General features: G+C 33.6%; 1 protein-coding gene across 1 annotated transcript in view; it reads right to left on the bottom strand.

Moving 5' to 3' along the window:
* KNTC1 (kinetochore associated 1) overlaps positions 1–14,577 on the bottom strand; it is a 38,999-nt gene that overhangs the window by 23,997 nt on the left and 425 nt on the right. Inside the window, exons 2-30 of the mRNA XM_086761114.1 lie at positions 14,406–14,543; positions 14,166–14,286; positions 13,641–13,756; positions 13,234–13,306; positions 12,541–12,618; positions 11,994–12,028; positions 11,650–11,760; positions 10,645–10,738; positions 10,239–10,291; positions 9,885–9,997; positions 9,134–9,188; positions 8,372–8,470; positions 7,727–7,770; positions 7,549–7,614; positions 7,339–7,414; positions 6,549–6,674; positions 6,366–6,455; positions 5,836–5,901; positions 5,289–5,350; positions 4,750–4,861; positions 3,854–3,997; positions 3,574–3,630; positions 3,355–3,456; positions 2,759–2,875; positions 2,117–2,260; positions 1,721–1,819; positions 1,177–1,280; positions 924–1,029; positions 109–243 (exon numbers count right to left, since the gene is read on the bottom strand). Of these exons, the coding sequence (XP_086617240.1) occupies positions 109–243; positions 924–1,029; positions 1,177–1,280; positions 1,721–1,819; positions 2,117–2,260; positions 2,759–2,875; positions 3,355–3,456; positions 3,574–3,630; positions 3,854–3,997; positions 4,750–4,861; positions 5,289–5,350; positions 5,836–5,901; positions 6,366–6,455; positions 6,549–6,674; positions 7,339–7,414; positions 7,549–7,614; positions 7,727–7,770; positions 8,372–8,470; positions 9,134–9,188; positions 9,885–9,997; positions 10,239–10,291; positions 10,645–10,738; positions 11,650–11,760; positions 11,994–12,028; positions 12,541–12,618; positions 13,234–13,306; positions 13,641–13,756; positions 14,166–14,286; positions 14,406–14,537 (2,730 nt within the window). The 5' untranslated portion in view covers positions 14,538–14,543. The remainder of the gene's footprint in view (positions 1–108; positions 244–923; positions 1,030–1,176; positions 1,281–1,720; positions 1,820–2,116; positions 2,261–2,758; positions 2,876–3,354; positions 3,457–3,573; positions 3,631–3,853; positions 3,998–4,749; positions 4,862–5,288; positions 5,351–5,835; positions 5,902–6,365; positions 6,456–6,548; positions 6,675–7,338; positions 7,415–7,548; positions 7,615–7,726; positions 7,771–8,371; positions 8,471–9,133; positions 9,189–9,884; positions 9,998–10,238; positions 10,292–10,644; positions 10,739–11,649; positions 11,761–11,993; positions 12,029–12,540; positions 12,619–13,233; positions 13,307–13,640; positions 13,757–14,165; positions 14,287–14,405; positions 14,544–14,577) is intronic.

The raw sequence follows: 14,577 nt of genomic DNA, 5'->3' as shown, positions 1-14,577 counted from the left end.
TGTAAACTGTGCATAAGATTTTAGCATGCAGTACAACTTGCCCCTGTTTTGAAAATAGGCCTCAGTGTCTCTAATTCTGAGATCAACTGACACAAAGTATTTTAGTACCCTTTTTTTGTCAATCAGGTCTATCATCCTCAGAATGTAGACTTCCACAGTGGGCAGCATATAAGCTGCTACAATTTTCAAAGCATCCTCCAAAGAAGTAGGAGTATCGTGTTTGAGAATGTATTTCACCAGCCTCTGTAAGAAGAAAACAGATATGGACTTCAGTTTGTTAATGTATAGGATAACAAAGGAAGTCATTTACACACGCTACTTCTGCACTGTAATTGTACAGCTCGTACCAAACAGGTTACCTAAAAGTTTAAAACTTGTATCTAGAGAAAACTTGACTAAAGCATAACTAGAAGAAGACTGGGCTTGAGGAAGAGAATTATCCAGAGAACTCTCATAATTCAGTGGACTCATCGGTCTCCAAAGGATGGCAAAGAGCTTTTCTAGGAATGCTCATGTCTTCTGCCTAATTAAGGGGAGATACTAAAAAAAAATTTTAAAAACTTTGCCAATTCTAATTAACTGTGACCTTAGGAGAAACTGGATCTGAAGTCTTGAGGGGATTTAGCCTTCCATTTTGTTAGTTTCCTCTTTTCTTTCCTTCCCCCCATACAGAAACCACCATATTATCAATCCTGGTCTAATCAGGTTGGACTAAGCTAATCTGCTAATTCTTAAGAAAACTGGGCTTTTGGGCAAAAAAACATGTCCCAACAGGACAAGAAAAATAGATATTGATAACAAGCGAGAGCCACCAGTTGCTAAGACGTTTTGAAAATTCTGCCTTCTAGTACTCCATAAAAATACATGCAGGTAAGTGTAGAGATTTTTGTTTAATAGAAATAAGGGTAATGCTGATCACTTGCCATTATCATCTGCTTATCCTTTAAAAGGTTAGTATCTCTTATCCCATAGGCTCGCAAAAGCTTCTTCATCTCCATCAGTCGGTAACTTTCCTGCAGTAACTTTACTCTACGGACAAATTAGATTATAATTAATTTATTTACAGCTATGTGATTTAATCATCATACTAATCAGATACACAGTATTTCCCCGCACAACAGCATTCTAATTGAAAGTAAGTTAAAACTGAGGTGTAGACTCTCAATGCTGCCTTACTTGACATGATTCATTTCCAAATGCTGTTTTACCAGCTGCTCCACTGCTGCACTCCATGGTACCACAGCACTATGCATTATCTGTAGAACTGCATCAAATTTCAGCTATAAAAGGAACATAAAGAGCTTATTTTTCAAAATAAGTTACAAAGTAATCTCTTGAAGTATTGTTCACATGTGATTGATTCATTTAGGCAACCATTTTATTTCCCAGCCCAATCTCCACTTACATAAAGGGCAATTATTATCACAAAATGATGTGTCAAGTTAGATTAGGAAATGTTTATAGTAATTTATGACACTGTAGAGCTTGATTTTCATACATATTAAAGTTGGTGAGTTTTTCATGGGACTACATCAAAACTACAATTAATCTTCTCCCATGTGATATTCGTTGCCTGAGAATTTACTGGATTACTAAAATAGAATGAAAAGACAGCATACTGTTTGTTCCCCCTCATACCACTCATGTAAAAATGTACTCATATGCTTATGTAAAAATTATGTTTCATTCTGAACTGATGTTAAAGACACTTGATACTTACGTCTGTATCAGAGATACAGCCAATGACAGCTATTGCCTTTGCCTCCCACGCAGTTTCAAACACTGAAGCAGATCGTGTACGACAACGTTCCAACAAATCCTATATATTGTGATAAGGATTATTAGGATATTTGAATTCAGAAAAGATAGGACTATCTTATAATATAAACAAAAATTTAAAGTTTTTTGGACATTAAGGGACAGATTTGGCTACCTTCCTCTTTATCTCCTAATGCCTTATTACTGAAATAGTAACTATCAATAAATTAATTGACAGGAGTAAGCTAACCTGAAAGCTAGTCCTAAAATTCAAGTGTAAATAAAAATGATAATCAGATTTGTATTCTGGTTACTTATGTTTAAATAGCTTACTTCAAAAGGAAGAAAATATGGATACCTTGATATACTGTAGAAGTAGTTCATCCTTTTGTAGATTATGTTCACACAGGTAGGGTTTTATAAACTTCTCCAAAATTGATGGGACAAGCTCTGGTGCCAGAATTTTATCAAACATGCGAAACACAATAGTAGTTGCATTTTCCTGGGCAGCAAGCAGAACAATGCCATGTTAGAATATCACACGTTAGTATGTGATACTCTACATCTCTAATAAATAATGAAACATCCAGTGACCATTGAAACCAACTGAATGATTTCAAGAACTAGCAGGAACCTCTTCAGCTCAAATAAAAGCTTTATTTTACTAAGTCCCTTATTGTTCAGTTGCAATTCTAATAACTCTGTGGCTAATGCTTGCTTCACAATATACGATCTGCAATGAACTGCCAATCGTGGCGTTTAAGCCATACCTTCTCATAGTATCTTGTCACATTATATACTTATACCCACAGTTGAAAGATAATTTATAACAAACACAACATATCAAAAAAAGCTTTAGCAGCTTATGAACACAAGTTTAACCAACCAATCCATCAGGATTCCTCTTTTGTCTGACTTTAAATAGCATGCTACAAGATTTTTCTCCTTCTCAGAACAATCCACTACTCAAAAGCACTTCTTGAAGTGTCTGCAGAATTACCTTTTCAAAATCACAGAGTGCCAGCCTGCAGTTGTATTTTCTGTACAGATTTATCAGTTCTTGTAAATCATTTACCAGCTTCTTTAACCTACGTACCTCTTCACAGTCAGTACATCTCTGAAACAGTGGTTAGAAGTAAAACATTAAAAGACTTGCTACAATGTTCAAGACCATTAAAGGGCTGTCATAAACAGGAAGAAAACAAATTATTCTCTACATCTCTAGCAAAAGACAAGGGTAATTGACTTACAACGCCGCAAGAGAGATTCTGGTAAGATAATAGGAAAAGGTTTTTTTTTCTAAATTTAAGTGTTTTGTAATACTCACTTATTTGTGTACTATAGAATATTCAAGAATCTTATTCATATTTAGGCTATTAATACATCTGTTAAAGCGTATTAATGTTGTACTGACTTTTTTTTTTTTTTTTTTTTAAATCTTTAAACCAACTAGATTGGAACTCAGCTCTTTTCATGAAATTAAGTCAATCTTCACGAAAAACAATAGTAACCTAACTACCATCCATTCCAACTCTAGCACAGAGCATGTGTTCCGAAGTCTCTTAGTAGGAAATCCTTGTTTGCTACACTTCTTACCAAAGGAGTCCACTGGCCAAAAGTTGTCAGTCCCATTTCACCTTGGTTTTTACTTGTAAAAAAAATCTCTGCCATTTGGAGTCCATTTTCTGGCCAATTTGCCTGTCCAAAATAGTTGATGTGAGCAAACCACATTATACATATGTGTTCTCAGATCAGATATACCAGTTTATTCTTAACAGAAACAAAGACATGCAAAGTTTCTGCAGGATGACTTACCTTATCAGTTAATTCAAGGTTTCGAGCACCTTGTTCCAGCCATTTTGCTAATATTTTCTGAAAAAAAAGACAGTTATAAGTAGAGCTATCTATTAAAGCAAAATTTGCCATTAGAAATCTGTTTTAAAATAAATATTTTTAAATATAAACTTTAAAGAAAAGAATTCCTTTAAAAGACAGAGGAACAAGGTTCTGACATTCAAAAATAAGAGGTTGTAGGTCTGGCTATAAAATTATCTTAGCCTGAGAAAATGATATTATGCATTTAAGGCAGTCTTACCTGTCCCTTTGGCACAACTCTTCTTAAGAAAGGGATCACAACATTTTTAAGCCACAAACATAGTTCCTTCAAAGGAACAGTGAAATGGATGGCATTAAGCAAGTTCTCCAGCATTTTCTCATCAAAGTTGCTTTCAAAATCTGCCTAAAATATTAAAACAGAACAATTACAGATATATGGAGTATATATTTATCTAATACTTTGTAAAGCTGTTTCACTAATAGGAAGAAGCAACAGATTTCACAAACACAAAGATAAAATCTCAGTAATTAGCCATGAATTTAAAAAAAATATATAGCCCTGTTAAGAAAAACTAGAACTTGGTCTTTATAAACAAGACCTAATTGAAGCAATTTCTTTGCAAATTGCAGTGCTGGGATCATGTGCTATTACTTTAGGACTTGCTCTATAGTTCTGTCTTATTAAGAAAACAACAGACATGAAACTGAAAGTCCTGCACTAAAGAATGTAACAGCTCACAGCCACTATTATGAATGTGTCACTCAGAGTAAGGAGGCTATTTGATTGTTTTTAAAGCATTTTAAGGTAGCCAGCAAATGTCCATTTAAAAATTATGAGTGCCATGCTTGCAAGAAAGTGAATGGAAGATTATAATCACCACAATAAATCAAAGAATTATCATCCTTCAGACCTAGAAATATGAGTTCTCACATCAGAAATACCAGCTTATTCTTAAATCAATAAGAAGTTCAGCCTTCTAAGGAGCTAGGCGAACAGGTAATCGTTGTGATAATAGATGAGATTCTGCCATAGACCCTTGTTCTTTGAGGAGCTGTTTTGTAACCGCATCAGTCCGATTCTGTTGAATAAGGCTGGAAAATTTAACAGGCTTAACAACCTCCATAAATAGCAAAGACATGTCTGTGCCATCTCACCTGATGCCTAAGCCAGAGGTACTGTGCACAAGATAAGTTTCCTTCTTCTAGCTGAAAAAGGATATTCTTGAAAATGTCTTCGTTATTCAAGAATTCTGTCCAAGCAATACCACTAGAAGCAAGGATGAAAAGAAACTGTGGTTGTTATACGTCAATAGTAAAGGAGTTGGGGAGAGAACCTCAAACTTTTTCTAGCCATGCTAGAAGACATAACAGTAGTGTTAGATTGTGTGTGCATAAAATCACACCCCCTCCTATATATGTTAAATATATATATAAAAATCTATACAGGATGGTGCATGATAATGTATGTTTTCAACATATAGGATGACTCCAGCTCTCTGCATTCTCCCTTCTCCACAGTAGAGGACAGGAAACTTCAGGAAGAGAAGGAAGCGTTTGAAGTTTAATGAACTGAAATAAAAAATAAAATTTTAAAAAAAAATACACCAAAAAAACAACCAAACCATTTCAATGACACTTACTTAACCATTACAATTAAATTTACTTTAAATCTTAATGAACAAACAGAAACAAACCTGAATTTCTCCAGTCCAAAAGCTCCATAAAACGTTGTAAGCCTTGCCTGAGCTCTCAATACCTGAATGCAGACAGGAGATTTAAGGTCAGTATCTGTCTTATCAAACAGTGATATTACATGGTTAGAATATCCATCACAAAGAGAAAGAATGGAGGAAAATACAGACTTTCCAATAATTTCAGTTTATTACATATGCAAGTTTATTTAATAAAACATTAATCCAAAATTTCAATTGTGTAAACACTGATTTTCCCTGAAGGCAGGTAAGGCCTGCCCAGTATACAACAGAACTAAATAAGAAACAAAATTAAATACCTAAAAGCACTTAAGAAAGCTTCTTCCTTTGATTTCTAGAACATCTGAAAATGAATCTTTCTATGACTGAAGGAATCACTTATTTCTGAAACCTGTCATTACTGTGGTTCTCTTTCGTACTATATAATCTTGTTTAGACTTAAAAAGTTCAACAGTAGTACAGTTTTTAAAATTCTGCATTGCACTTGTTTATCATATGATACTGTGGGGCCCAAGAAGTTTGTCCTCACCTCAGTTATGGATACCAGAGCCCCATCAGATGATGGAGCAATGGTTCTATCGTCTTTCTTCAAGATCTGAAACAAATACATGAAATGGTTTAGCTGACAACTCAGTACATGCAGAACATGCCAGAGAGTATTACCAATTTCATAAAGTCACAAGCGAAAACTTAGCACCTCTGTAAACAGGAGTCTTTATTTTAAAAGACTGGACTCTGATTGGATTTCTACATGTATGCAGGATCAGACAGATAATATGTATCTCTCTGATTCTGCTTGACAAGGCAGCAAAGACCGAAATAACGAAAACAAAGGTGAACTATTTTGAGCTTTTAGTCCTGAAATCAATATTTAACTAAAATCTGCTTTCTGATGTGGAAATAAAGCTGTGAGCTCTTTTTTGCCCTACAACTTATAACGTGTTTATTTTTTGAATGACTGTAACTGGTGTGATGATGTTTCCCCCCCCCTCAAGTTGCACAGAAGCAGGTAATAGGAATAGATGAGTATAAGCAATTTAAACAAATAAAACCCCTTACTCTGACTTTGGCGTAGTTCAACATTTCTTGAGTGGTTTCATACAGTGGCCATGGCGCATTTATACAGTAATCCACAACAAATTGACTATCCTGTTTGCATAAGGAAACAACTGAAATTAATTCCAAGCTCCTTGATAATTTTAAATACGTTATTAGAGAAAGACTATAGAAATAAAAACATACCTGAATTTTTTGCAAGTTTTCTTTGGCTTTATTCACAAGATCCAACCAGACTTCGTGACCATAACTTCCAATGGATGCTGAGGCTAGTTTCTCTAAAATAGTATTTGCTTTCACTTTGTATACAAGCTGTTTAAAAAATAGAAACACAGTTTTCAGTTTGATGCAATTATGTTTTAAGCAGACAGTCTTCAACTGAAAACTCTACACTTTCATTCACAATGTTTTTGAGATAAAGTGTGTCCATATACATTGAATGATTTAATTACAGAAATGGCTTACCAGTTAGTCCCTGACAACTGATATCTTTTTCTCTCACCAGCTAAGCATGTTTTTTTTATTTAAAAAACAAACAAACAAACCACCCAACCAAAAAAACTCAAAACAAAACAAAAAAGCAGAGGGAACATTCAAATTGCATTAACTGATTTCTTCAAATAATGAAGCTATACATACATGTATGTGAAAATTCTCTTTTTTTTTAGCAACACTGTTTCCTGCTACATAAAGGGACAAATGTGTCTTCTCCTGATCCAGCAGCACTTATTTTGATCAAAGATGTAATTCTGCGCCACTTCTCATTGCAATGTTCATTAGTTATTTTAAATAAAAAGATAGTTCACTATGTCATCTAATTTTGAATCAGCTTTCAAGTATAGTGAGTTGCTTTGTAAGGTAACATTCCAGTCACTATATTTGTAATATTTTTAATACTTTCTGTTGGACTACAGGGAAAGAACTTTACTTATAAGAATTGATGTCCATATGTGTTTATCATGAACGGACAACTTACCTCAACATCTAGTCCAAACTGAATAGCAAAATTCTCTGCTTCAGTGAATTTGTGTTTGTGAAGTAAGCGACTTAGTCTAGGGGTGAAATAAAATGCATTACTTCAATATAAGTGCCAAACCACAGAAAAAAAAAAACCAAACCAAAGAACCCCCCCCCTCCCCCCCCCCAAACCAACAACAAAACGGAACTGTTTCACAGAAACTAGTACCTATTTTCCGGCAAGGCTTCAGTTAAACTTCTCATCACAACAATAGAAACCGGGCCTTCAGAAGGTCTGAGGATGAGAGAGAACCATTTGAGTTTACCAACTATGAAACAACAATATGTAGAAATAATTGCCATTTTTATAGAATAATGATCTAGTAAGAAACAAAACATTGTCTTACATCTGATGGTTTTCATTAATTCCTTCCAAGAAGTATATTGTATCCTGCAGCATGGAATAACAGAAATCATTAGGGGGTAAGGGAAATCAGTCATAAGAAAGCACAACTGTAAGGCATTAAATGCTTCTTAATCTACAAACAAACCACTGCTTTTCTCTCAGGTAAGTTTGTTGGGTTTTTTTTAAATGCTTATCATGTTATTTCTCAGATAGTTTCCACCATTTAAAATTTCTGAGGGCCTTAACTGAACAGACTGAAGCCACTCTGCTATCCCAGCCGAATTATTACCAGAATATCCTCCACGAGTGAATAGTCTTCTCAAAATTACACTTTGTCATTTTGTTAAAGCTATAAGCAGCTCACTTTGTATCCAACTTCACATCTTTTAGAATCTGATCTCTGTGCAACATTCCACAGCAGGAACAGCTAGCAGTAGCATTAAACATTGCAATAGATCTGAGCCTAGAATTAAACTGTTCAGTTTTCTATATATTGTATCCTTCTTTCTTTGTATAGTTCCTGCACAGTTTCTAGCACAAATTCATTCTGATCTAACAAGAATAACACAGTACCCTCTTTAATAATTATACCTATTAAGATAACTGTATTTATTCAAAGAACAACAAAAAAGTCATCTACTCGTACTGTGCCAATCCCGCTTTGAACAAGTGAAGAAACAATAGATACTTCCAAAGAATAAAGCAGTTGCATAGTGGGCAATGAGAAAACCATGAGACTTCTCATCTATTAAAAAAAGGGGAAAACAAAAAAACAAGTTAGAAATTTTTTTCCTGATACACTGGTAACAGAGTGATGTTTGCAGAATCACTGCTGGATTTTTGTGAAGTTACAAGGAACTATTTTTATAAGTTTTTATTAAAAAAGCAGATCTCTACAATTTGAGAAAGTTTAATGAAGTTTTATATGTTGCCTCTATATATTGGCCTATTATATATAATCAGACAGGTTTTATTTTAAAAACTGTATAAGTTTCATCCTGGTATTCTATTTCAGTTGACTCCAGTTAATGTTCATGGAGGTAGGTGCTCAATACAGCAGAGAATACCGCTGTAAATAAATTTGTGAAGGTATATAAGACAAGTTCTGCAGCTCTCCCCTATCTGCCTACCATTAAAAAAAGCAAAGAAACAAAGACCTAACGATCCATAAAAAACCCAAACAGCAGAGCAGCTTGCCCTGGTCACCACCATAAGACATCGCAATCGTCCCTCCCTTGCTGTATCCTAATGTATAGATGGTTAGATTCCAGTTTTGACTTTGAGCTCCTCAGAATTCTGTCTACTCCAGATATTTAGTCATAATTTTTTTTTCCTCTGTATTTTATTATGTGAGTGACTGCATAACAATTGAGGAACAGAGCACAGATATATAGCACAGAGATTATACCTGTTTGTTATCCGGTATTGTCATGACTATCAGTTTAACATTGGCAAGCCCTTGCCTACAGAACAAGAGAGAAAAAAAAAGAAAGCAAAATATACTGTACAGATCTTATGTTAAAAGTGTGAAATATTCTGGCCTCTGACATTTAGAAAATTTAGTTTTCCATGGAAACTGGTACATTTTAAAACCCTATAGTGCACCCAAAAATAACAGTGTTGTACCATGTAGAGGACATACATTTAACTTCTAACATTTTTAAGGTTTTCAAATGGATCCAATTCTTATTTTTTTTTAAACTGGCACACAGCAATGGAAAGAGCCAAAAAGCTTGTCACCATTAATTCCTTTCATATTTCAACCAATACATGCACCTCCGGATTTTGGCTTCTCCATCTGCAGAATGAAGATCTTAATATTTATATATCCAAAAGATAGATCAGCTTTTTTATAAAATCAAACTTGTAACCAACATTATACACCTTATTTTAGACAAGCATTTCCTAAATGATACGGGTTATGTTCAAGATTCCTTAGCAGAAAAAAACAGACAAACCAAGAAAAAGCAGAAAGCACCAACATTTTCTTTTCTGCAACACAAACCTAAGGATACCTACAGTCCAATTATTTTGTCTGACCAACTACAAAGATTTCAAAGACTTCTAAAAATTTACTACCAAAGAAAAGCAAGTGTTTGTGGCACATTTCCTGAAACGATAGACAATTTTTCACTTTTCAGAACTGGTGCTTTACTTACCATATGACTGGAGAAGAATCTGACTCTGTACTTAGAAGAAATTCTTCTATATGTATTAAAGGCCAATCCCAAATTAGAGTAAGAGAATAAACATCCCACATGCTTAAGACATTCTAGGTTTAAAAAAAGAAAACCAGATATAGACTTCATATTTTCTTTATAGAAAATAGTTTTTATCTTTTTTTGAGCAGAATATTAACACATTCCGTAGCTTAAATAATGACTAGGAGAATTAAAAAAAAACACAGAAAGATCAAGATCCTCTGTAAACATAAACAACTTAATTTTATAGAATAAATATAGCTGGTTGAAGGATACTGTAAAATGAAGACTAAACCAAATCATTACACTTACCTCTGTATCTAAAACAAACAGCAGATTGTCAAGAACTTGAAGTTTTGCTGCATCTAAAAAATATCCATAGTCACATAAATTTATTATTTTTCTTGGGAAATGTATTGGAAGCAAAAAATGTGTTAAACTGCACAACCAAGCCCTGGAAACATACAGATATTTAACCTCATTTAACTTCCTAGGTTTATGAAAAGTTTAGCTTAAACAGAATTGTGATGTATGTATCTAAGTTAAACTCAACTATTTTGAAGGATACACTTTGGCTATTCCTTTACAAGAAGTTTCATTTGGTATACGTGTATTTACTAAAAAAAAATGAAATAACTGAAAATGTTGTAATATTTTCTGCAATTAAATATGAATTCTAGTCTTGTCTATAAAAACAAAAAAAACCCTCCTTCTTTACCTTTGATCAGACTCGAATCGGCAAAACTTCGAAGGGACACCAGGTTAGTGGTAGTGTCTACCTCCCATTTGGAGAGTACGTAGTCGCCTCTACCCTGTTAGTAAAGGCAAAATAAAATGGAGTTATACATTAGAAATCTGGCCATTGACAGGTGTGCTTCTTCAATTGATCTTTAACTTATAGGACAACTTATAAAAAAAAAAAGCTGCAAAACTAACTTAAACTTTATTCCCAGTGAATGTCGATGTCCAGAAAAAATAATTTTTTTTTTATTTACTCTTTCTCCTTTCAAGAGTGGCCTTAACTACAGTAATTGTTACAGTCAGCATCCCCAAACAATTAGCTTCTCTAAGAGCAAGCCATATTTCAAAACATCCACTTTCCGTTCAATTAGGACATAAAACCTGAATGAAATGTACACTGAACCTAAGGAGAAAAATTACATTAAATTCAACAGGCTTCAGTCATTTAACTCAGAAAACTTGTTTCTAGTCCAAAATAACATTTCAAAACATGTCTGTACTTTTATTTTTTTTTTATTAGTCCCTGTACTTAATTCATAGTTAAGGGCTTTGTTCAGTTGAGACCTTGATTGTTACTTTGGCAAGCCTTTGTTGAGCGTGAACCTGACTGGAAGACTCTTGCCAACTCTGGCTTTGTCTCTGAGCTGAATGAAGGACAAGACCATAAACAGACTAGCCTGCACAGGCTGGGAACCACAGCGATTTACTAAGGTCATGCAACCAGGGTGAAAATATTTTTCCCCCATTCATCATAACAGAGCAAGTTCTGAAATGAAAACAGTTTCTTAAGAGAAAAACTACGCACAGACTGCACACCTGCTAAACTTTAAATTTAGGGTGATGAAAATGAAAGACAAAACATCTTAGTGTGAACACTTTATTATCTTCTTTTTCAACCAGCTAGAGAGAAATTTTGTTGAAGATCAAAAAACACTGTCACTGATCACATAACAAATGTTACAAACACATTCTTAGTACTTACCCCAACTATCAAATGGATTTTGTTCACGGAGTTACTTATCACAAAATTCTGACAGCCGAGGCTGTGATACTCTTCTGTGGAAATGAAAGCTGTCTTTATCTGGCCTTGTAACTTGTGGAGTAGAAGATGAAGGGAAAGCAAACAAAAGAGGAAGCAAAAAAGTTGTTTATACAAACAGCAGATAAAACCTTGAACTGCTTACTTCTCCATGTACAAAAAAGCAATAATCATAGTTACGAGTTGTAATAATAAACTGGTAAGCAGGCAACGAAATGTACAGAGCGAAGTTTTGTTACAAAGTCTGCATTTAACGCATACGTTACAAGTTAGCAGGTAGTTCTTACTTTCTTTGCCGTAATCATATCCATCTTGTCAATTGCTACATTAAAAAGCAAAAAAAATCAGTGTTAAGTAAGCTTTTTCAAAATTGAAAAAAAAAGCTACTAAATGTCATATAGCATTGTTTAATCCTAACTCGACTATGCCGAAAAACACTTTGACAGGGTCTATTTCTATTGATCACAGTATTAAGTTACAGAAAATTAACTAATAACTATACTTATACAGTATTAAAATTTTAAATTATTCCCAATATTCCTCAATATAGGTAAGACTTAATATGTCTTAAAATCCTGCTTCCATAATATTCAGTACTCTCTCTAAAGCAGTGACTCAGAGAATCATAAACTAAAGGAATTATTGGAAGAATACAAAAATAATTTTATTACAGGACTAGTTGCATGTCGGTTTGCCTTTAAAAATGAACTAAGATTACATGGAAAATTCCAACTCAATATCTTATTCTCATTAGAAAGATGCATGGAAAAGCTTTTTTTAGTACAGCTCTTCTTGTTCAAATGGAAATCCCAAGCGGTTTGTAGATCATCCTACCTTCCTGTGTTTTAGCAAGGGGGAGACACATAATGCAGAAGAATCCACTGCTTGTGAGAATGAACATATGATAAACACCTAAAAAAAAAAAAAAAACCAACAAAAATTTCAAACTTGAATATTCAATAACCGTAAAGAGACTACTTGCTTATAAATAGGGGCAGTTAAATAACTGACAAAAAAATCTGACCAATAGCCTAGACTATTTTTAAACAAAAAATTTGTCATCTTCAACAAAGAGTAGAATAAGTTTGTACTTTTGTTTAAAATTATGGGTTTTGTAGGCATCTACCAGACTGCAAATTCTGTTATCATGACAAAACTAGGTTTGAATATATTATATCATGACAGAACAAGACTAGGATCTTATAGAGCAGGACCTACTGAAATCTGAAGTCTAACAGAAGAAGGAGACAAAAGGAATCCTTTTTTAAGCATTTTCTTATGTTTATTGCAGTCTCAAAAGAAAGGAGTATTGAGTTCTGAATATTTGTTTTCTATGATATTTGTAAAATAATTTATGAAAACTAAATATCTTTACACGAAAGCCTTAAGAAAAGCACATTTAATGTGTGCAATGCAAAGTAAAGCTGTATCTGATTATTTATTTTATAGTCTTTTTCCCTGGGAAACATTAAAGGGGAACAAAATCACAAAAATTGAGACAAGGAAAAAAAAAAAAAAAATTCTTACCTGCATCTGCATTATCTTTTTCAATAAAGAGATTTAAGTAAGTCTTTTCTCTTGAAGATTTTTCAACCAAAACCTAAAATAGAATCAACATAAAGACTATTAGACTATTATTCTGTATTTTATCTGAAAAAAAATATTTTAAATACTGATCAACAGTTCAAACTTTACACTTTTTTATTTCATGAAGAACTGGTTCTTGTTTACACATGCCACTCCTAAATATATTTTGCTTATTCATTACTTGTGGGAACAAAAGTGTCCTTCTAATCTTGTTTGTTCGAAGTACAAGATACGTTCAAAACATGAGAATGTTTATATTTTGATAACTGGAAGAAAGAAAAAAACAACTCATGGGATTCTGAGAATAACAAGTTTTCAGCAAAATTAGAATAGAAACATTACTGTACCTTAGTTAGCAAGGTTTGTTTTGATGGTATGTGAATAAGGTGGAAATTGCCACTTCTCTCACCGACCACAAGAAATTGCTTTTCTTGACACATACCAACTACATCCACATTAGTATCTGAAAAGTTCCACAGCAAAATATCAAATATTAAGATTTGTTTTTAATGAATAGACATTCATATTTGAAACATAGGAATTAGACAATACAATGTCCCAAATGTCTTCAAAATTATTTATTTTGATTAAACAAAGTACAGGAAACGGTATATAGGGAGTGATTTTGGTATCCATTGTTCCCATTTCAGTGAAAAGTTAGCAAGCATTCAAATTAAAATGCACAGAAATACTTAGTTAATTGTACATAGAATCAGCAATCACTTTTTATTATTTAGGTACTTATTATAATACTTCCTCTTACAGGCTAGTTAGATATGTAAGATACTTGCCATATTTTCTATAGAAGCCTAGCATATGTATTTTAAAAGTCAGTTTTAACTTCCAGTTGAATTCCAAGGTAGTGAGCTTACCAAACTGAATGTGCATCTGAAGAGACTGCCCAGTACTATCAAGAAGTGCCACCGATCCGTCAACAACAATAATACTGCCATCCCTTGAGCTGCACACGTACAACTGCGGATTAACAGCGACCTAAGAAGAAAAAGGTTGTTATATGCAATTTAACAACAATTTAAATGCTTTAGAAAATATGACAAAGAAGTTCTGGTTCTTATTAAGAAAAAGAAAAACGCAGCTTTGATGAATTCTACCTTTTCTGAAGATGTGATTTGAAGTAGCGTATCCACTTGGTACAATGCAGTTCCACATTCGTGTTCTAAACCTACAGGGAGCTGTGCACTCCCTGTGTCATCATTTGCAAGAAGTTCAATATCATTCCACATGTTTACCTATGATAAAAATGTAAGGAGAGAGCTTTAAAAA

This window comes from Chlamydotis macqueenii, chromosome 17 (assembly GCF_036417535.1).
Source record: "Chlamydotis macqueenii isolate bChlMac1 chromosome 17, bChlMac1.mat, whole genome shotgun sequence".
NCBI classification, from domain to species: domain Eukaryota; kingdom Metazoa; phylum Chordata; class Aves; order Otidiformes; family Otididae; genus Chlamydotis; species Chlamydotis macqueenii.
The sequence above is the reverse complement of the archived record's forward strand: the minus strand, read 5'-3'. Positions and strand labels throughout refer to the sequence as shown.